We start from the raw sequence: 21,894 nt of genomic DNA on the forward strand, positions 1-21,894 counted from the left end.
CCACTTCTGTCATGGGTATCTCTGAGTGCCTCCAAGCAACTCTGAGAAAAAGTAAAAAAGTAAGGTGCCAATGTACATTGTTGAAGGGAGTTTTCATACTAGGATTTTCCTGCTCCAGTGAGATCTTAGGCAAAAAAAGAAGAAATAAACACTGAATATCTAGCAGAGTGCATGCCACTATGGATGGACTTTTCCCATATGCCTGGTGAAGTCATAGTCTGGGAAATGTCACTCCTTAATACTTCAGTCTAGTTAATAGACCAGGTTTCTTACCAAATTTAATTTAGTGTTACAAAAAGCTTGGAAAGTACATTGCTAGGGACAGAGAAAGTCCCTCAAGCACGCAAGATAGTTTCTTTCTTTCAAGTATGGAAATACTGGAGGGGCTGATGAACACTGAGTTGTGATGAGTAGTGTGTCCCATCCCATAGTACCATCATTTCCTAATCAATAAAAAGAAAAAACTGATAGACACTTCAGATTTGGCAAGGGAGATCTCAGTTTGAAGTATGTTCAGTCATTTTTCAGTCATGTCAGACTCCTCATGACTTCATTTGAAGTTTCTTGGCAGATACTGGAGTGGTTTGCCATGTTCTTCTCCAGGTCATTTGATAAATAAGGAAACTCAGAAAAACAAAGTGAAGTAATTTGCCCAGGGTTACACAGATAGTAAGTGTCTGAGACCAGATTTGAACTCAAAAAGAAGAGTCTTCCAGATTCTAGGACAGCTCTATCCACTATCCACCCAGCTGCCCAGTTTTAAATGAAAGGGCTAACTAATGGTAGCATGAAGTCAGAATCCATCCACTGAAATCAGCTTGCATGCTTGTATCCATCCAGAACACACCCAAGAAAGTCTCCCAGAAGAGAGAGGTTATAAAGGAATTGCTCTGTAAGATGTAAGGAGCAATAGAAATATGAACAATGGCTGCCATCATCTCAGGGTAAAGATTTTCAGCAACAGGAACCCATGAAAACTGTCCATTAAAATGCAATAAATAGAGATGAGCACTGTATCAATGGAGGTACCACTGAAATCTAAGACTTTTAAAGAGTGTTTAAAGTACTTTTGCTGTGATTGTTAAAGAAGACATTGAAGAAGGGGCACAACCCATTCCAGACTCCTACAGTCTCAGAGTCACTGAAGCATCAAGATGATTGTTTCTCTACAATATCCCTAGCATCTACCTCCTTTTCTCTATGTCCAGTGCCTCAATATCACTTTCCTGAACTACTACAATTGCATAATAAGTCCTCGTGCATTTATTCTCTTCCCCTCCACCCCATCCTTCACTTATTTATTACATTTTTTTGGCAAGGCAATGGGGTTATGTGACTTGCCCAAGGTCACACAGCTAGGTAACCCAGGTCCTCCTGACCCCAGGGCCAATGCTCTATCCACTGTGCCACCTAGCTACACTTCATCTACCACATATCAATTTATGAACAGATATGTCAATTCAAAAAACCTTCTGTGCCTCCCAATTGTCATAAAGGTCATGAATCCCAAGTTAATAATGCCTTCTCTCACTATTGCACTGTTGGTGGAGCTGTGAACTCATCCAACCCTTCTGGAGAACTATTTGGAACTATGCCCAAAGGGCAACAAAAATGTGCATACCCTTTGATCCAGCAATACCACTATTGGGTCTATACCCTGAAGAGATGATGAAAAAGGATAAAAACATCACTTGTACAAAAATATTCATAGCAGCCCTGTTTGTGGTAGCAAAGAATTGGAAATCAAGTAAATGTCCTTCAATTGGGGAATGGCTTAGCAAGCTATGACATATGTATGTCATGGAACGATATTGTTCCATTAGAAACAAGGAGGGATGGGAATTCAGGGAAGCTTGGAGGGATTTGCATGAACTGATGCTGAGTGAGATGAGCAGAACCAGAAAAACACTGTACACCCTAACAGCAACACGGGGGCGATGATCAAACTTGATGGACTTACTCATTCCATCAGTGCAACAATCAGGGACAATTTGGGGCTTTCTGCAATGGAGAATCCCATCTGTATCCAGAGAAAGAACTGTGGAGTTTGAACAAAGTCCAAGGACTATTCCCTTTAATTTAGAAAAAAACTGATATCTTATTGTCTGATTTTGCTCTCTCTTATACTTTGTTTCTTACTTAAGGATATGATTTCTCTCTCATCACAAATGCACAACATGGAAACAAAGTAAAGACTGAAAAATTGCTTTCCATGGGGGGATGGGGGAAGGGAAGTAAGATTGGAGGAAAAATTATAAAACTCAAAATAAATAAAATCTTTAATTAAAAATGAAAAAACCAATCAAGATTATATTATTAACAAAACAATGACTTTTGAGCTACATACCATATATTATCATAAATAATAAAGCAATATTGCTAACTCATTTCTTTGAAAAAGCTAAAGTCATACTTGACTTCATATATTTCTTTTTAGTTGTCAAACTATTTCCCCCTGGAAATGTCATAAAATGTAGCTGTACTCAATTGATCAATGTCTTGACTCTAATACTAGGCAGATCATTGCTTTTGATGCTTATATTTCTTGCTTATTCTGGAAATCTCAAGGGCAATAATAGTGCATCTCTTATTTTGGTATAATTTTAATTTTAATTTATATTTTTATTTATTTACACATTGCTAAAATATTCTTGTTGTAAGAGTAAATGTAATCCCCCTCCCCCCACAAAAATAGAAACCTCATGAGAATAAAGTGAAAGAAAGAGGGAAAAAAAAAGAATGCCTGCTCTAAACTGTAAGACTCCTACAATCTCAGTGCTAGCATATGATGGAAGGTTTTGTTGACAGTCAAGACAGACAGAATATTTTTAAAGCTTTTATTAGGGTTCAGGAGATTTGCTCACAGGAGGAAGATGATAAGCATCAATTCAATGGGACTAAAGCTCACCATTGGGAAGTTCTTACAAAGTTTCTTGTATTGCAATTTCAGTTCCCTTCTGGCACTGTCGAACCATTTTGGAACCATAGGCCCTCGTTTTCCTACTATACCAAGGCCTCTTCTATAAAGGACAAAGACTGTTGGATACTTCCAGCTCATCTGGGATGGGGCCCAGGAGGCCCTTAACTAAACTGGGCCAAGAAATGGGTAAAGTGTAATCACACAGTGAGTTGCTGGCAGGTCGTGAAAGACCTCTGCCAAGACTCCCCTCTGTTCACATCGTTCCTGGACTCAAGTGAGAAGTGTGGTGCCAACATTCAGCATGTGAGTGAGGCATCCTGGAGACAAAAGAGGATAGCATAATTAAAGACAGAAGAAAGTGACTCACACAGGTGGCTAGGTGCCAGGGAGAGGGGTGGGAAAAGCAGCTTCTCAAAAGGCAGATATTCCTTGAATATTGGAGATCTTTTTCTTAGGCAAAGAAAAGAGATAATGATATAGCTAGGGTTGATAGTGCTGTCTGAATGGACTAGAGTGGGGGGGGAGACAACTTTGAGGATGATATTAACATCATCCCACAAACTTTTCTGAAAGCAGGGCTCCTGATTGGCTAGTGGGCTGTCTCCAGGATCTTGCCCCATCTCTCTTGAGATCTTTGGAAGGAAAGCTCTCTTCCCAGGGAGCATTTCCCAAAGGCAAATCAGCCAGGCTAGCCACCTCTGACACTCTGCCTTTGATAAAGGTGGAATAATCCAGTACTGTACAAAAGAGTTGCCAATCAAGACCATGACGTAAGACTTGCTCTCTGCCAGAGATAGTAGAGCATTGGGCAAACTGACACAGCAAACATTTAATAAGGACAAAGATCAAGTCTTACATATGGGTTTCAAAATTCAGTTCCACAGTTACTAGATACACCAGATATGATTATTTTCCTGAAAAAGAAAAAAGATCTATGGATGATATTGGGCAGCAACCTTAAAATAAGCAAATGTACAATATTGTATTAGAAATGTTAGCTTCAGGAACAAGGGAAGAAAAAAGAAATAAAAGGAATTAGAATTGGCAAGGAAGATACAAAACTCTCACTCTTTGCAGATGACATGAGGGTATACCTAGAGAATACAAAAAAATCATCTAAAAAACTACTAGAAATAATTAGCTACTTTAGCAAAAGTAGCAGGATATAAAAGAAACCCTCATAAATCCTCAACTTTTCTATATATGACTAGCAAGATGCAGCAGGAACAGCTAGAAAGAGAAATCCTATTCAAAGTAACCTCAGACAATATGAAATACTGAGGAGTCTACCTGCCAAGGCAGACTCAGAAACTTTTTGAAAACAATTATAAAACACTTCTCACACAAATTAAATCAGATTTAAATAACTGGGCAAATATCAAATGCCCATGGATAGGTAGAGCTAATATAATAAAAATGACAATTCTACCAAAACTAAACTACCTGTTCAGTGCCCTACCAATCAAAATTCCAAAAAATTACTTTAATGAGGTAGAAAAAATTGTAAGTAAATTCACAGGGAGAAGTGAAAAGTCAAGAATTTCCAGGGATGTAATGAAAAAAAGTGCAAACGAAGGTGGCTCAGCCCTACCTGATCTAAAATTATATTATACAGCATCAGTCATCACAACTGTCTGGTATTCCCTAAGTGTAAGAGACTTTTGCAACATTGTATGGCAGTACTAGCCTGAGAGAGTAAATACCTGTTTGACTGGCTACTTAAACAGTTAGGGGAAAACCAGGGACAAGAAGGGGTATTTAAGCACTTGTTTTCTGTGAAATAAGGAGAGAACTTGCCATCTTGTCTCTCCACTCTTCAGTGTTCACCTGAATAAAATAATAGGCAAGGCATAAAGTATAGTTTAGCCAGCAGGCACCTAACAGCTAAGAAATAGAGTGGTGGACCAGTGGAATAGACTAGGTGCAATAGCAGGAAATGATTATAGTAATCTGCTGTTTCATAAACCCCAAAAGTCCAGCTATTGGGATAAAAACTCTCTCTTTGATAAAAACTTCTGGGAAAATTGGAAGTTAGTATGGAGGAAACTTAGATTAGACCAACACCTCTCACCCTTTACCAAGATAAGATCCAAATGGATACAGGATTTAGACAGAAAAACAATATTATAAGCAAACTAGAAGATCAAGGAGTAGTTTACTTGTCAGATCTATGGAAAGGGAAGCAGTTTATGATCAAGGAAGAGATGGAAGACATCATTAAAAAAAACTAGACAATTTTGACTACATTAAATTAAAAAGCTTTTGCACAGACAAAGCCATTGTAACCAAGATAAAAAGAAATGTAGTAAATTGGGAAACAATTTTTACAACTAGTATTTCTGACAAAGGACTTATTTCTAAACTATACAGATAACTGAGTCAAATTTTCAGATAAACAACCCATTCCCCAATTGACAAGTAGTCAAAGGCTATGCAAAGGCAATTTACAGATGAGGAAATCAAAGCAATCCAGAGTCATATGAAAAATTGCTCTAAATCATTACTTATTAGAGAAATGCAAATTAAAGTTTCTCTGAAGTACTACCTCACACCTCTCAGACTGGACAATATTACCAGAAAGGATAATAATAATTGTTGGAAGGGTTGTGGGAAATCTGGGACAATAATACATTGTCGGTGGAGCTGTGAACTCATCCAACCTTTCTGGAGAGAAATTTGGAACTATGCCCGAAGGGCAACAAAAATGAGCATACCCTTTGATCCAGCAATACCACTACTGGGCTATACCCTGAGGTGATGATGAAAAAGGGTAAAAACATCTTGTACAAAAATATTTATAGCAGCCCTGTTTGTGGTGGCAAAGAATTGGAAATTGAGTGAATGTCCATCAATTGGGGAATGGTTTAATAAACTGTGGTATATGTATGTCATGGACCACCTGTTCAATTAGAAACCAGGAGGGATGACCTTCAATTTAGGAAAAAAAACTATTATCTTATTATGCAATTTTGCTATCTCTTATACTTTATTTTTGTTCCTTAAGGATATTTCTCTCTCATCACATTCAATTTTTTTCAATGTATACCATGGAAACAATGGTATTGCCTTTTGTGGGGGGTAGGTGGAGGGAAGAAGATTAGGGGAAAAACTGTAAAACTCAAAATAAATTAAAATCTTAAAAATAAAGTATTATATTTACAAAGGGGGGGGGGAAAGAAACTAGGAAGGATGAATATTCAGGGAATCCTGGAGCAGAACAGAAAAACACGGTACATCCTAACAGCAAACAATGGGGTGATGATCAACCTTGATGGACTTGCTAATTCCATCAGTGCAACAACCAGGAACAATTTGGGGCTATCTGCAATGGAGAATACCCTCTGTATCCAGAGAAAGAATTGTGGAGTTTGAACAAAGACCAAAGACTATTACCTTTAATTTTTTTAAAAAAAAACATTTTCTTATTATGTAATTTTGCTATCTCTTATACATTATTTTTTCCATAAGGATATGATTTCCCTCTCATCACATTCAACTGAGACCAATGTATACCATGGAAACATTGTAAAGACTAACAGACTGCCTTCTGTGGGGGTGGGTAGAGGGAAGCTAGATTAGAGGAAAAATTGTAAAATTCAAAATAAATAGATTAATTTTAAAAATAAGCAAATATGACACAGCAGCCTCAGAACCCAAATGGTTCTCAGACTGGCATAAACCCCACAAATTGAGAGCAAATAGCCCCTTTTGCAATTCCTCCCCACTGTTCCTTGGGTACACCATCTGGGGCCAGACAGAGTATATCTGATAGCCCTTCAGAAATTAATTATAACAACCATGGAGTTTGGCCCTGAAGACCAGAGGAGAAAATGTAGCTCTTTCCATTTCTTCACAGAGGTGGAAAATACTGCAAATACCATCAGGCATGGGCAATATGTTGGCTCATTTTACTGAACTACTTCCTTTCCCCTCTTTTTTTAACCTTTGCCATAAGGGATGGATCTCTGGGAGATAGGTAGAAAGTAATATGCTATAATAAAAGGCATAAATAAAAATAAAATGTTTAAAAGCAGTAGAGTAGCCAGAGCAATATAAACAATATGGTGAAGAGTCTCAAGTTCACACTGTCAGAGAATGAGTTGAAACCACAGGTTCCTTAGCCTGTAGATTCATGGAGAACAAAAGAGTTTCCTTCAATTACAGCTGAAGGGTTATCATATGGAAGTGAAATGGGACATGCTCTGTCTGGTCCCAGAAGGTGCACCTAGCAACAATGGGGAGGAATTGGAGTAAGATCTAAGAATAATCTTCCGAGTGATAGGAACTCTCCCCAAGTGGACTGAGCTCTATCAGCAGAGAATGGGCTCCCCCCCAATGGAGGTCTTCAAAGGTTAAGCTGTAGAGGGGATTATAGGGAGAATAGCAGCTAGAGGTCAGAAAAGGTGGCCACTGTGGTCCCTTCCAACATCAAGATTCTATGATATTCCTTTGAACACAATGAACAGAAGGTGCAGCCTGGGAGGGAGAATGTCAGATGCTGATACACAGAATATTGCTTCCAATCCTGGCTTTATCACTCGCTACCTGTGTGACTCTAGTCAAGTCACATAACCTCTGTGGTTCTTCATTCTTGAAGAAGTCAAATGATATAAAGAGGGTGAAGTCTTGACTTGCAAGTGAATTGGATTTAAGTGAGATGGGGCTATGTAAAGTCATCAAGTTCATTCTATCCTCCCGAGTCACTGGAGTTCAGTGGCAAGACATAGATCAGGATGACTGGAAATGGCCCGGATGCAGTGGAAGACTTTGGTCTTTTGAAGCTAAGGTCTTTTCCAGTTCTCAGTTTGTCTGAGGCAATATATATTTAGTAATTGAGGCAAAAGATGCCCTAGTTTGCCTTCATGAAAGAATCAATCGGGGGGGCGGGGGGGAAAGACTCTCAGAGTTTCTTGCCATTACAGAAACAATTGATATATACCTAAATAATCTTAGTGCAGAATAAAAAATAAAATGATATCTGTCATATTTCTCATCATTCATCGTGGTAGTTTTGATATAATTAACTGGTTCCCTCAAATCCTGCCAATGCTGAAATAACTGAAGGAATATTAAAGAATCCATTTGAAATTTCAACAGTTAAATTTAAATTGGCATTAGATGCTTATTATCTCTCATTTTAAAGGGAAATAATATCCATTCATAATGGATAAATATATAGCACATTTGAAGCTGAGTCAATGGAACAGCTGAAACTCATATAAACAAAATCACACAGATGCAGCTTAAAGGATGAAAATGCAGAAGCAGAAAGTGTTCCAATCCAGAAAAAGCCAATCCAATCCAGGCTTCTTTGAACTGGGAATCACAAGCTTTCCTGTAACGGGGAGCAAAAAATCCTGGCTTGCTCATTGTGAACATTTTAGCTACAGACTAAACCTCATACAATGAAATGGCACCTAGGAAATATATTGTTCCCCACAAAAGTCCCTGCTATCTACCAAACTGCCCACAGGAAATATCAGGACAGGACCCAGGCTGATACTACTCCTAGCTATCAATCAGGGCCAAATGATAATTAGCAAATCATACACAGAGCAGTTTTGAATGGTAACAAAAGAGCTATCATAATTCCTGTATTAGATTATCATATGAGTATTGATTAACCTATTATTATGTCAATAATAATCCATCTAGTATATTAATAGTGGTAATAATAGAGGCAGCAAGATTGCATAGATTATAGTGCCAGAGCACTGAACCTGGAGTCAGGAAGACCTGAGTTCAAATCCAGCCTCAGAAACTTCCTAGTTCTTTGACTCTGAACAAGTAACTTTATATGCCTGCCTCAGTTTCCTCAACTGTAAAATGTGGATAATAAGAGCACTTCCCTCCCCAGAGTATTGGGAGGATCAAATGAGATATCTGTAAAGTGCTGACTTGACCCAGAGTCTGGCATATATAGTAGGTGCTTAAGAAATAACTCATTTCTTGCAAGTCAGAAGGCTGAAGATCAATTGAGAATCTAAACTCATCTCATATTTCAAGTGAGTGAAGTGAGAGATGTCAAGATGCTCCTCTGATTCTTTGTGTGCAATCTGGTCTTGAGAGTGACATCAGGGAAGATGTGTCATTGGACCAACTGTGTTTATACTACAGCGAAAGAGATTTTCAAAATCAGTTCATGCTTTTTCTTTTTTTTTTTTTTTGCAAGGAAATGGGATTAAGTGGCTTGCCTAAAGTCACATAACTAGATAATTATTAAGTGTCTGAGGCTGGATTTGAACTCAGGTCCTCCTGACTCCAGGGCGGGTGCTCTGTACCACCTTGCTGCCCAATCGATGCTTTTTCAATGAAAAGGGTCTAACAGAGAGTACTGTGTTAGACTCTTCCCTGAGGGAGCAGCATTGAGGTAGGGTCAAAGCACTAGTTAAAAATGTCCCACCCTTCCCAAACAATTTGTACTCACTACACAATTCACAACCAACCACTTACATTGAAAAATATCACTAAAAAAGAACTACACACAGATTTCCAAATTTTTACAAGAGTTTTAAGCACCTGTGTGGAAGAGTCCATTAAAAGTTCTTTGAAAATCTTGGATGGAAGTATAGTAACAGGGCACTGCTGGATTTTTTGTGTCAAAGCATGCAAACTATTGGAGTTGAAAAAAAATTTCTTGGTGCTTGTAAAAAAGATGAAGCAAATGTATCTCCTAATCAAAATTTCCTCCTAAAATGTGTATATTTTTTGGATCCTTTGGAAAGACTGACTACTCAGATTCATCACTTTGAGGGCTTCAAATCCATACTCTGATTCAGAAAGCTAAAATGATGACATTGATGAAAAAGTTAGAGTTATGGAGAAAGTGTGGATGAAATGATATTTGATATTTTCCTAGTTTAAAAAATGCTGGTCTTGGGGTGGCTAGGTAGTGCAGTGGATAGAGTACCAACCCTGGAGTCAGGAGGACCTGAGTTCAAATCCAGTCCCAGACACCTAATAATTACCTTAGTTATGTGGCCTTGGGTAAGCCACTTAACCCCATTGCTATGCAAAAACCTAAAAAAAGAATGCCTGTCCTGAAAATAACATAGAACAGAGTAAATACCCATTTATTGATCACTTTACCAGTCTGCAGAAACATATTTTCATCTCATTTTAAAGATCTAGATATTTCTAAATACAAATGGATAAGGAACTCATTGTCCAGGGACAAATATAATTGAATTGGTCTTACTCTTCCTAATTTCCTTTTACTATAAATGGCACCACCCTCCTCCCAATCCACCAGGCTCCCCACCTAAGTGTCATCCTTAACTCCTCACCCACTTGGACCCCATATATCCAATTAGTTACCAACTCCTTTCCTTTCTACCTTAGTCCAATAGCTTGCTTTAAACCCTGCCTTAGATCTCTTCCCAATCCAATTCATTTTCCACTCAACTGTCAGATCAGTCTTCCTAAAGTGACCATGTCACCCCTTCCCCTTATTCAAAAAAATCCAGTTTATTAACTTATAAAGTTATAAATAATGCTATAATAATAATAACTTCTAAAATTTATAAACTCCTTGTTGCCTCCAAATTAAACTATAAAAACCTCTCTTTGATATTACCCTGTTCCCCTACTACCTTTCCAGTCTTCTTATAACTTACTCAAGCCTATATACTCTTCAGTCAAGTGACACTGGCATTCTTGACTTCTCAAACACATCATTCTATCTCCTGATCCTACACATTTCCTCTGGCTTTCCCCCATGCCTGTAACTTTCTCCCTCCTCATTTATGTCTTGTGGATTCCTTTAATTCCTAGGTAAAAGCCTACCTCCTCTCTGAACATGGCCACGACCATCCCTGTCTAGATAAAATTCAATTGATCTGTCTGTATCTTGTTCATATATAGGTATTTGTATGTTGTCTTTCCCAACAAATTGTGCTCTCCTTGAAGGTAGGGACCATCTTCTAAGTTCTTTGGACAGTGCTTCACCCAGAGTAGGTGCCTTGATTTGATTTATTGTTCACTTGATTTATTCCATCTTAACAAGACATAAATGGACTTTTCTTGGAAGGCTACATTGAAGCATTCGAACCTGAAAATCTTATCATCTCTTATCTAGAAGGGAATAAATGCCTTGATGTTTTATCAAACAAATTTTACTGCTGTTGTGAACAATACTTGTTAGAACACAACTTGTTAGTATAAGGTGGATTTTCAGCTACAGGCTTTATAAAAAAAATAGATATCTCATTTTTTGTGGCTGAAATGGAATAACACAGTATCAGTCATCTATGCACAATGTTTGAGAAAATAAGTTGAAAAAACAAGCCCAAATATCATCCCCTTTATAATAACAGTATTGCTAATACTTTTTATAAGTTACAAATTTGGCCATATGAAAGGAATTTTATCAATAAATAAATGTGTGTATCATATTATTTTATTATGTTTCATGTTTATATGATAAAATAAAAATTATTAAAAATTTTAATTTATTTAAATGAAAGATGGAAAAATATATTTGTGTAAACTGATTGATGAAGAGTGTGGAAAGGTAATGATTTATGGTGGGGGGTAATTAAACAGGAACATCATTACATAAAGTTTTGGTAACCACTGGACTAGGTCATTTCTTTTTATTTGCAAGGCAAATGGGGTTACGTGTCTTGCCCAAAACCACACAGTGTCTGAGGCCGGATTTGAAATCAGATACTCCTGACTCCAGGGCTGGTGCTCTACTCACTGCGCCACCTAGCTGCCCCTGGACTAGGTCATTTCTAAGGCCTCCCACAGGTCTAAATTTTGCACCAGAAAAGCTAGGGTTTAAACACAGGTCATTGGATTTCCAAGTCAGAGTTTTGACTAGATCACCAAAATTTATATTTGGAAGAGAAACAAACAAAGCAGGGTTTAAAGCAAACTATTGGACTAAGGTAGAAAGGAAAGGTGTTGGCAATTAAATGGATATATGGGGTCCAAGTGAGTGAGGAGTTGAGGATGGCACTTAGCTGGGGAACCTGAGGGACTGGGAGGAGGGTGGCATCATTTATAGAAATAGGGAAATTAGGAAGAGTAAGACCAATTCTATTTTTTGCTATTTATTTGCTAATGGTGTGAATAGGTTTATATATTTTTTAAATTCTTCAGTTAATTTTGTAAAAATAACTCATCATGTTCAACATAGTTATTATTCTAGCCTAAACTCATCTCTTCTGAAATCCTTTCTAGCTGAAGCAAACAGAGACAAGATTTCCATACTAATTTGCTGCTACATTGATGGCAAACTCCCATGATGGGCACTTGAGATCCTGCAACAAGTCCATTATTCAAGTATCTTAATTGCTACAAAGGAAACCATAGTACTAGACCTCCCCTGGATCAGCACAAATACTGAGAAACAGAAAGGCCATAGAAGAGGACCACCTAGGAAGTAACTCCCCACCACCCCCAAATTTCCTTGGAGACAGATAACATGCTTTGGCTCCCAATGAGCCCTTCAGAGGCTCAATGTGCACACCTACCATCATCATCCTCTCATTTTCAACTTCATTGAGGAGCTCAGCAAATTCCTTAAAAGATTCCGCTGTAAGAAGAAACCAGAAAAGTAGACAAATTAGTTTCTAATACTTGGAAAGATCCCCATAATGAGCTACTTAGACCAACCACAGACCAGACCAGCTAAGGCCACCAACAGGTATTATGTTCAGCCAGCCCACCTCTGAATCAGAGAAAAAAGATTATTGAGTTTTGTACTAGAGAAAATGAGTAGAGCCAAAGACTAAGTTACACTATAAAGTCCTTTTACAGATATTCTCTTAATCTGCATGTCCAGTCTGTGAAACGTGTACTGTCATGTATTGTCATTGTGGTGGTTAGCAAATGGTCCAGTGATTTCACTGACATGGAAACTCACTAATAAGGAAACTCCACTTTCAAGTTCGATTTACAGAGAAGTCTGGGAGGGATAATGAGGGCTAAGTTACTTAAATTAACATGACACAACCAGATTGGGCTTGAACCCAGATCTTCTTGGCTTTGAATATAGTTCTTTATTCAAAAATAACAATTATTATTATCACAATGCATTTATTGCATGCCAATGGCATCTTAAGGGTTACAAAGCTAGGTCGCTCTCTCTGTCTCCTTCTCTCTCCCTCTCTCTCTCTCTCTCTCTCTCTCTCTCTCTCTCTCTCTCATACAAACACACACACACACACACACACACACACACACACACACACACACACACGAACAAGCTAATTTAATTGTCATAACCACCCTAAAAGGGAGATGCTATTATTATCATCAGTTTTACAGGTGAAGGAGAGGTTAAATGATTTTCTGTAGTCACGGAGACAGGATGTGGCAGGGGATAGGATTCAAACTCAGATCTTTTTTGAATATGGATTTATAGTAATCAAAATATATTTTATTTTACTTGATTGTTTATTTTATATTTTATCTTTCCTCAATTACATGTAAAAATAATTTTAACATTCAATTCTGAAAATTCTGGGTTCCAGATTTTTCTCCCTTTCTCTATTCCCTTCTCCCCTCTTTGAGAAGGCAACAGAATTGACATGTACAGTCATGTAAAACATATTTCCATAGTAGTCATGTTGTAAAAGAAAATATACAACAAAAAACCCCAAGAAAAATGAAAAAAGTTAAAAAAGTATGCTTTGCTCTTCATTCAGACTCCATCAGTTTTTTCCTCTGGAGATGAATACCAATTTTCATCATAAATCCTTCAGAACTGGGGCAGCTAGGTGGCACAGTGGATAGAGTACCAGCCCTGGAGTCAGGAGTACCTGAGTTCAAATCTGGCCTCAGATAATTAATAATTATCTAGCTGTTTGACCTTTGGCATCAAGTCACTTAAACCCATTGCCTTGCAAAACTAAAAATAAATAAATAAATCCTTCAGAATTGTCTTAGATCCCTGTATTACTGAAAATGGTTAGGTCATTCACAAGTGATCATTGTATAATATTACCATGACCGTGCACAATGTTGTCCTGGTTCTACTCACTTCCCTTTGCATCAGTTCATATAAGTCTTCCCCAGTTTTTCTGAAACCATTCCAGTTATCATTTTTATAATACAATAATACTCCATCACATTCATATACTATAGCCTGCTCAGCCGTTCCCCCAATGGTGAGTATCACTCTTTTCCTTTCCTTTAAATGTATTTTCTCTGAGTTTTTGCCACTTTCTGAATTCAAGAGACATTTTCTTCTCTAACTTCCCCACTGGCAGCAAGGAAGACATCCTTATATTACCAGAAGTATATATAATCAAGGTAAATCTCCATAAAACCTCAAAGAGAAGACTATGAAATGCTTCTATAGCCTTACTTCTCTAACAAGAAACAGAGTCAATACAAGAACAGTTTTTTTGTTCAGTAAGTGAGTTCAAGCTCTGAAGGGAGATCACCCAAAAGAAGGCATTAAATTTGTTTCAAGGGCAACCTCAATATTGAGAAACATGAGAATAGTGACCCAGAAAGTAGTGATGTTCATTAACCTCACTTAATCCTACAAATTAATGGGCACTATTCCTGAATCCCAAGCTCTCCTACAAAGAGGAAGAGGTTCATTTCTATGGCAATTTGATCCCAGATTCTAACCTTCTAGACAGAGAATTGAGATGACCTGAGCAGCAGAAGCTTTGAGAATTGACACACAGAGGCAGAGCCAAGATGGTGGAATAAATGAAATAACTGCCACAAGCTCTTTCTGAGAACACTCCAAAAGCCTTAAAATTATGACTCTAACCAAATTCTAGACTGGTGGAGCCCACAGAATTGAATGAAAAAATTTTCCAGCTCAAGACAATTTGGAAGATCCACAGGAAGGGTCTGTTCCACAGGGTTGGAAAGGGCCCCAGCAGCTGTATTGGGCATAGGAGCAAAGCATCTCCAGTCATCCAGGAACAGTCCATGGGGTACTTGGGTCCATGGCAGTGGATACATTTTCCAGAACTCTCAGCCCAGGGATTGCCAAGGACAACTTGGAAGGTCAGTGGGAAAACTCTACCACACCAGAGTGAGCACAGAGTCCAGACCACCACAGGCCTCAGCACAGGCCCCGGTTCCAGGAAACTGTGGAGCACCCAGCAGTTGTTTCCAGAACACTCTGTCCATAGACAATAAGAGGGTCAGAGGAGACTGTTGATGTCTCTCCATATCCCTGGGGAAGGACTGTATTGCTTTGCCCATACTCAGATCCAAGTCGCAGTCTGGACTCCCATACAACTATAGTGGAGCAGGGACCCTCCTCACAGCTCTAGGCCAGAGGGGAAAGCCTGTGGTCATCCATAGCCCAGAGTACAGGTCAGGAGAGCAATCAGAGCCTCTCAACACCCTTGAAGGAATGGAAGTCACTGAGAAGGTATGCCAAAAACCCTCAAAAGTCTCAGACAGTGGTGCCTCCTCTACCATGGAAGCAGGGCCCTACCTTAACAAAAATCTAAAATCAAGACATAAACTGGGAAAATGAACAACAGAAAAAAATAATCTGACGATAGACTAAAGTTACTTTGGCCCCATGAAGGATCAAAACACATACTCAGAAGATGACAAAGTCAAAGCTTTTGTGTCCAAAGCCTCCAAGAAAAATACAAATTGGTCTCAGACTACAGAAGAGTTCAAAAAAAATTTGAAAATCAAGTAATGGAAGTAGAGGAAAAATTGGGAAGAGAAGTGAGAATGATGCAGGAAAATCATGAAAACCAAGTCAGCAGCTTGGTGAAGGAGAAAAAAATGAAGAAAATAACATCTTAAAAACCAGTTTATGTCAAATTGAAAAAAATGTCCAAAAAGTAAAAGAGGCCTTAAAAAGCAGAAGTAGCTAGATGGAAAAGGAGATACACAAAAAAAATAATAATTCATTCAAATGTAGAATGGAGCTAAGGGAAGCTGAAAACTTTGTGAGAAATCAAGAAACAATCAAACAGAACCCAAAGAATGAAAAGAACTAGAAGAAAATGTTAAATATCTCATTGGATAAAAAACTGACCTGGAAAACAGATCCAGGAGAGATAATTTTAAAATTATTAGGCTACCTGAAAGTCATGACCAGAAAAAGAGCCTAGATTTCATTTTTCAAGAAATTCTCCAGGAAAATTGTCCTGAAATCTTAGAAGCAGAGAGCAAAATAGAAATTGAGGGAATCCAACAATCATCTCCTGAAAGAGATCCCAAAATGAAAACTGCCAGGAGAATTATAGCCATATTCCAGACCTCCCAAGTCAAGGAGAAAATATTACAAGCAGCAAGAAGGAAACAATGCAACTAATGTGGTGCTGCAGTCACGATTACATAGCATCTACATTAAGGGCTTGAAGAGTCTAGAATATTATATTCTGGCAAAAGATCTTGGATTACAACTGAGAATAAACTCCCAGAAAAACTGAACATTCTCTTACAAGGGAAAAGATGGACAATCAATGAAATAGGACTTTCAGACTTTCCTGATGAAACAACCAGAGCTGAACAGAAAGTTTGATCTTCAAGTACTAAATTCAGGTGAAGCATAGAGAGGGTGAATGAGAAGGGTAAATTATGATAGATTTAATGATGTTAAAGTGCCTGTATTCTGCAGGAGAAGATGCTGCTGCTAAGTTATATGAACCTTCTCATTTATTAGGGCATTTAGAAGGAACATATAATCAAGGCATAGGAGGGAGGTGAATATGAAGGTATAATACAGTATAAAGATGGAGTCAATGGGTGAAAAAGTAATATACTAAGAAAAAGAGAAAGGAGAGGAAGAATGGGCTGATATATCTCATGTAAAAAAGTCAAGAAAAAGCTTTTACAACACAGTAGAAGGGGGAAAGGTGAGGGGAAAGGAGTGAGCCTTCATTCTCATTGGAAATGGCTCAGAGAGGAAACAATATACCTACTCAATAAACTATAGAAATCTATCTTACCCTAGAGGAAAAAATGAGAGGAATAGGATGGGGGAAAAGGTGACAAGAGGAAAGGAGTGGGGTATAGGTGATAGAAGAGAGGGAAGATCATGGGAGAGGTAGTCATGTACAACACACTTTTGAAGTGTGAAAGAAGAAAGAGAATAGAATAAATGGGTGTGGAGAGGAATAGGATGAAGGGAAATATACCTAGAAATAGCAACTATGGTAAAAATATTGAAGCAATTTCTTTGATAGAAGTATTATAAGGGGGCAGAGTCAAGATGGCCGCATGAAGGAAGCATTTCCCAGAAACTTGTTCCCCAATGTACTCCAAAAGCCATCAAATTATGACACTAGCCAAAATTGAGGGGGCCAGAACCCACAGAAAGACTGAGTGATACATTTTCCCAATCCAAGATAACTTAGAAGTTCTGGGTGAAAGGTGTTTCACCAGGACCGGGGGTTAGGAAAAAGCCCCTGCCGCAGTTCAGCACATCCCAGCTCAGCCCAGCCCGGGGATTACTGGGAACAGCTTGAAGGGGCAGTGAGAGAACTCTGCTGCACCAGAATGAGTGTGGAGTGAGGAGCACCAGCCTCTGAGCAGCCCAGCAGCAAGAACCTGCAGCAGGAACCTGAGGAAACCAGGCAGCACCTCCAGAGCACAGTCCACAGACGGTAAGGGAATCAAGTGAGACTGCAGAAATCTCTCTGCTCTACCTAGGGCAGGACTCTGTTGTTTGCCCACACTCAGATCCAGCTTGCAGTTTGACCATCTATGTTAAGATTGCAGGGCCCCTCCTTACATCTCCAGGGGAGAGAAGAGTGCCTGTAGTCATCTACATATAAAAACACAGGCAAGAAAGCATAAGACCTTTGAGGAATAAAGGTCCCAGTGGGGTGTCCCAAAAAAACCCCAAAGCAGCTGTCCGAATAATACTCAAAAACTCAGGAAGCACCCCAAAATCAGGCACAGGCTGGAGAAATGAGTAAACAGAGAGAAAAAAAGAGTAACATCCTTGAGAAATTCTTTGTCTATGATCCCAAGAAGGATCAAAATACTCAATGTGAAGATGAGGAAGTACAAGCTCCTTCTATAACAGAGCTCAAAAAAAGATTTTGAAAATCAAGTAAGGGAGATAGAAGAAAGATTCAGAAAAGAAATGAGAGAGATGAAGGAAAAACATGAAAAAGAAGTCAGCAGCTCAGTCAAGGAGATTCATAATAAATCTGAAGAAAATAACAGGTTAAAAACCAGCTTAAGACAAATGGATAAACCATTTCAAGAAGTTATTGAGGAGAAGAATTCTTTAAAAAGCAGAATTGGCCAGATGGAAAGGGAGATAAGGAGGAAAATACATCCTTCAGATGTAGAATGGAGCTAAAGAAAACTGATGACTAAACCTAAAAAAAAAAAAAAAGAAAGCTGATGACTTTATGAGAAGTCAAAACACAATACTTCAACACCAAAAGAATGAAAAATTATAAGAAAATGTGAATCATTCCATTGAAAAAACAAGTGATCTGAACAGGAAAAGAGCATTGACCTCCTTTTTAAAGAAATTCTACAGGAAAATTGCCCTGATATCCTAGAAGCAGAGGGAAAAATAGAAATTGAGAGAATCCACTGATCTCCTCTGGTAAGAGATCCAAAAAAAAACAACCTCCAGGAATATTATAGCCACGTTCCAGAACTACCAAGTCAAAGAGAAAATATTATAAGCAGCCAGAAGGACACAATTCAAATATCATGGAGCTGCAATCAGGATCACACAGGACTTAGCAGAAACTACATTAAGGGCTTGTAGGGCTTAGAATATAATATTCTGGAAGGCAAAAGAGTTCGAAATGCAACTGAGAATCAACTACCCAGCAAAACTAAGCATCCTCTTCCAGGGGAAAAGATGGACTTTCAATGGATCAGGGGAATTTCAAATGTTCCTGTTGAAATGAACAGAGCTGAACAGAAAGTTTGACCTTAAAATACAGGACTCAGGTGAAGCATAAAATATGAGGTACTTAATGATGATGAACTGCATGCATTCCTGCATAGAAAAGTGATACTGGTAATATTCGTACAAAACTTCTCATTTAAGAGAGCAGGTAGAAGGAGCTTTTATAGATGAAGCACAGGAGAGAGATGAATTTGAAGATATAATATATCGTAAAAATGGAGTCAGTGATGAAATGGGAAATGTACTGGGAGTAAGAGAAAGGAGAGGTGGAATAGGCTAAGATATTTCATATAAATACATACATACATACATATATATATATATATATATATATATATATATATATATATATATATATTACAATGAGCTTTTGCAATGATATGGAAGGGGAAAGCTAGGGGGAATGAGGGAACCTTCACTCTCATCAGAAATGGCTCATATGGGGTGGCTAGGTGGCACAGTGGATAGAGCACTAGCCTTGGAGTCAGGAGTACCTAAGTTCAAATCCGGCCTCAGACACTTAATAATTACCTAGCTGTGTGGCCTTGGACAAGCCACTTAACCCCATTGCCTTGAAAAATCTAAATAAAAATAGAAATGGCTCAGAGAGGAAACAGTATACATACACACTCAATAGGACACAGACATCTGGAGTAAAAAGGATAGAAGGGGGAAAGGGGGACGGGGGTATGTGGATGATAGAGGAGAGGGTAGATCATAGGAGAGAATATTCAGATATAACACATTTCCTTTTTTACTTATTGCAAGAGGATGGGATTGGGTGACCTATCCAGGGCCACAGGGCCAGGTGGTTGCTGGGTCTCAGGGGTGGTATGTGGGTTCAGGGACTCTTGGCCCTAGGGTTGATGATCAGTCTGCTGTGCCACTCACTACCCTACAGCACGTTTTAGAAGAGGGACAGAGTGAAAGGACAGAGAAAATATAGTATATGATAGTGCAGAGGAATGGAGGGATTACAATCAACAACAGCAACAGTGGGAAAATATGTAGGTAACTTTTATGATGGACTTATCATAAAGAATATGATCCACCCAAGACAAAGTTGATGGTATCAGAACACAGACTGAAACACATTTTTTCCTCTTTCCTTTATTTTTTATGAGGGTCCATTTTTGGGGGGAGGGGGTATTATGGTTACTCTGAAACAAGAATATTTTAGTAATGTATAAAAAATCACTTGTACAGAAATATTCATAGCAACTCTGTTTATGGTGGCAAGGAATTAGAAATTGAGTGGATGTCCTTCAATTGGTGAATGGAGTAACAAAATGTGGTCTATGTATGTGATGACACACAAAGAATTCAGTGAAGCCCAGAAAGATTTGTATGGACTGATGCTGAGAGAGATGAGCAGAACCAGAGGAACATTGTATACCCTAGCAGCAACATGATGGTGATGACCAAACTTGATGGACTTGCTCATTTCATTAGTGCAACAAACAGGCACAATACTTTATTTTTCTTCCTTAAGGATATGATTTCTTTCTCATCACATTCAACTTAGATCAATGTATACCATGGAAACAATATAGGGACTAACAGACTGCCTTCTGTGGGGGTTGGGGGGAAGGAAGCAAGATAAGGGGGAAATTTGTAAAAAATTCAAAATTTAAAAAAATTAAATTAAATTAGAATTATGATAAAGAATGTGATCCAATGCATAGCATGGAATCAATGTAAAGACTAACAGACTGCCTTCTGTGAGGGGTGGGGGAAGGTAAGAAAGATCAGGGAGAAAATTGTAAAATCCAAAAATAAATAAATTTTTAAAAAAGAATGTGAAGAATACCAGAGACAGGGCTGATATACCATCACAGACTCAACATAGACTGAAATACACTTTTTTCTCTCACTTTATTTTTCTTGAGATTTCTTTATCTTTGTGGGGGGGGGTTATGTTTACTTTTACAACAAGACTATTGTAGGAATGTGAAAATAAATAAATAAAAATATGAATAAAAGAATTAACTCACTGATAGAACCCTAAGTCCCAATAGTTCCTGAATTCATGCATCTTTTAGAGAGAGATTTTCTCATTCACCATCCTATTAGAAGCAGCATAGCTCATGTGGCACCTGCCCAAGGGTACTACTTGAAGAACAAAACCAATGTGGGGGGGGGTGGCTAGGTTGCACAGCAGATAGAGCACTGGCCCTGGAGTCAGGAGTACCTGAGTTCAAATTTGGCCTCAGACACTTAATAATTACCTAGCTGTGTGGGGTTGGGCAAGCCACTTAATCCCATTTGCCTTGCAAAAAAACTAAAAATAAAAAAAATAAAACAACCAATATAGGGGACAGCTAGGTGGTATAGTGAATAGAGTACCATCCCTGGAGTCAGGAGGACCTGAGTTCAAATATGGCCTCAGATACCTAATATTTACTTAGCTTAATATTTACTTTGGGCAAGTCACTTAACACCATTACCTTGAAAAACAATAACAACCAAAAAAACCCCCAATGCAGGTCTGATGAAAAAAGGGGGCTAAACAATTTGGGGGTTTATGTGATGGAGAAAACTATCTGTATCCAGAGAAAGAATTGTGGAGTTTGAGCAAAGACCAAAACCATTTAATTTTTTTTAAAAAATGTCATCATTATATAATTTTGCTCTCTCTTATACTTTACTTTTCTTCCTTAAGGATATGATTTTTTTCTTATTACATTCAACTTAGATCAATGTATACCATGGAAACGATGTAAAGACTTACAGACTGCCTTCCGTGGCGGGTAGGGGCAGGGAGGTGAGATTAGGGGAAAAATTGTAAAATCCAAAATAAATAAATAACTTTTAAAAAGTGTGTGTGGGTGCTCTACATATTCTTTGAGCTCCAAAATGGTGACCTTCCTAAGGGAGCCTAAGCCACAAATTTATACTAAAAGTCTTGGGAAACCGTAGAAGAGTCTGAGGGGGGTGGTTGCAAAGCAAGTTCAGTTCTCTTGGGAAACTGAGGGAATGGGTAGAAGTAAAAAGGAAGACTTACCAGTTACTTTTTCACTAGAGAGTAAAGAGGTTAATTTTGTTCATAGAGACAAAGAGAGAGAGAGAGAGAGAGAGAGAGAGAGAGTGAGAGAGAGAGAGAGAGAGAGAGAGAGAGAGAGAGAGACCATGTATCTTCCCCCTT

General features: G+C 38.3%; 1 protein-coding gene across 1 annotated transcript in view; it reads right to left on the minus strand.

The window, feature by feature from the left end:
* Positions 1–21,894, minus strand: part of OPHN1 (oligophrenin 1) — a 308,448-nt gene that overhangs the window by 146,422 nt on the left and 140,132 nt on the right. The window contains exon 3 of the mRNA XM_074202349.1: positions 12,400–12,461. Coding sequence (XP_074058450.1) covers positions 12,400–12,461 — 62 coding nt within the window. The remainder of the gene's footprint in view (positions 1–12,399; positions 12,462–21,894) is intronic.

This window comes from Macrotis lagotis, chromosome X, assembly GCF_037893015.1.
Source record: "Macrotis lagotis isolate mMagLag1 chromosome X, bilby.v1.9.chrom.fasta, whole genome shotgun sequence".
In the NCBI taxonomy this organism is placed as follows: Eukaryota; Metazoa; Chordata; class Mammalia; order Peramelemorphia; family Peramelidae; genus Macrotis; species Macrotis lagotis.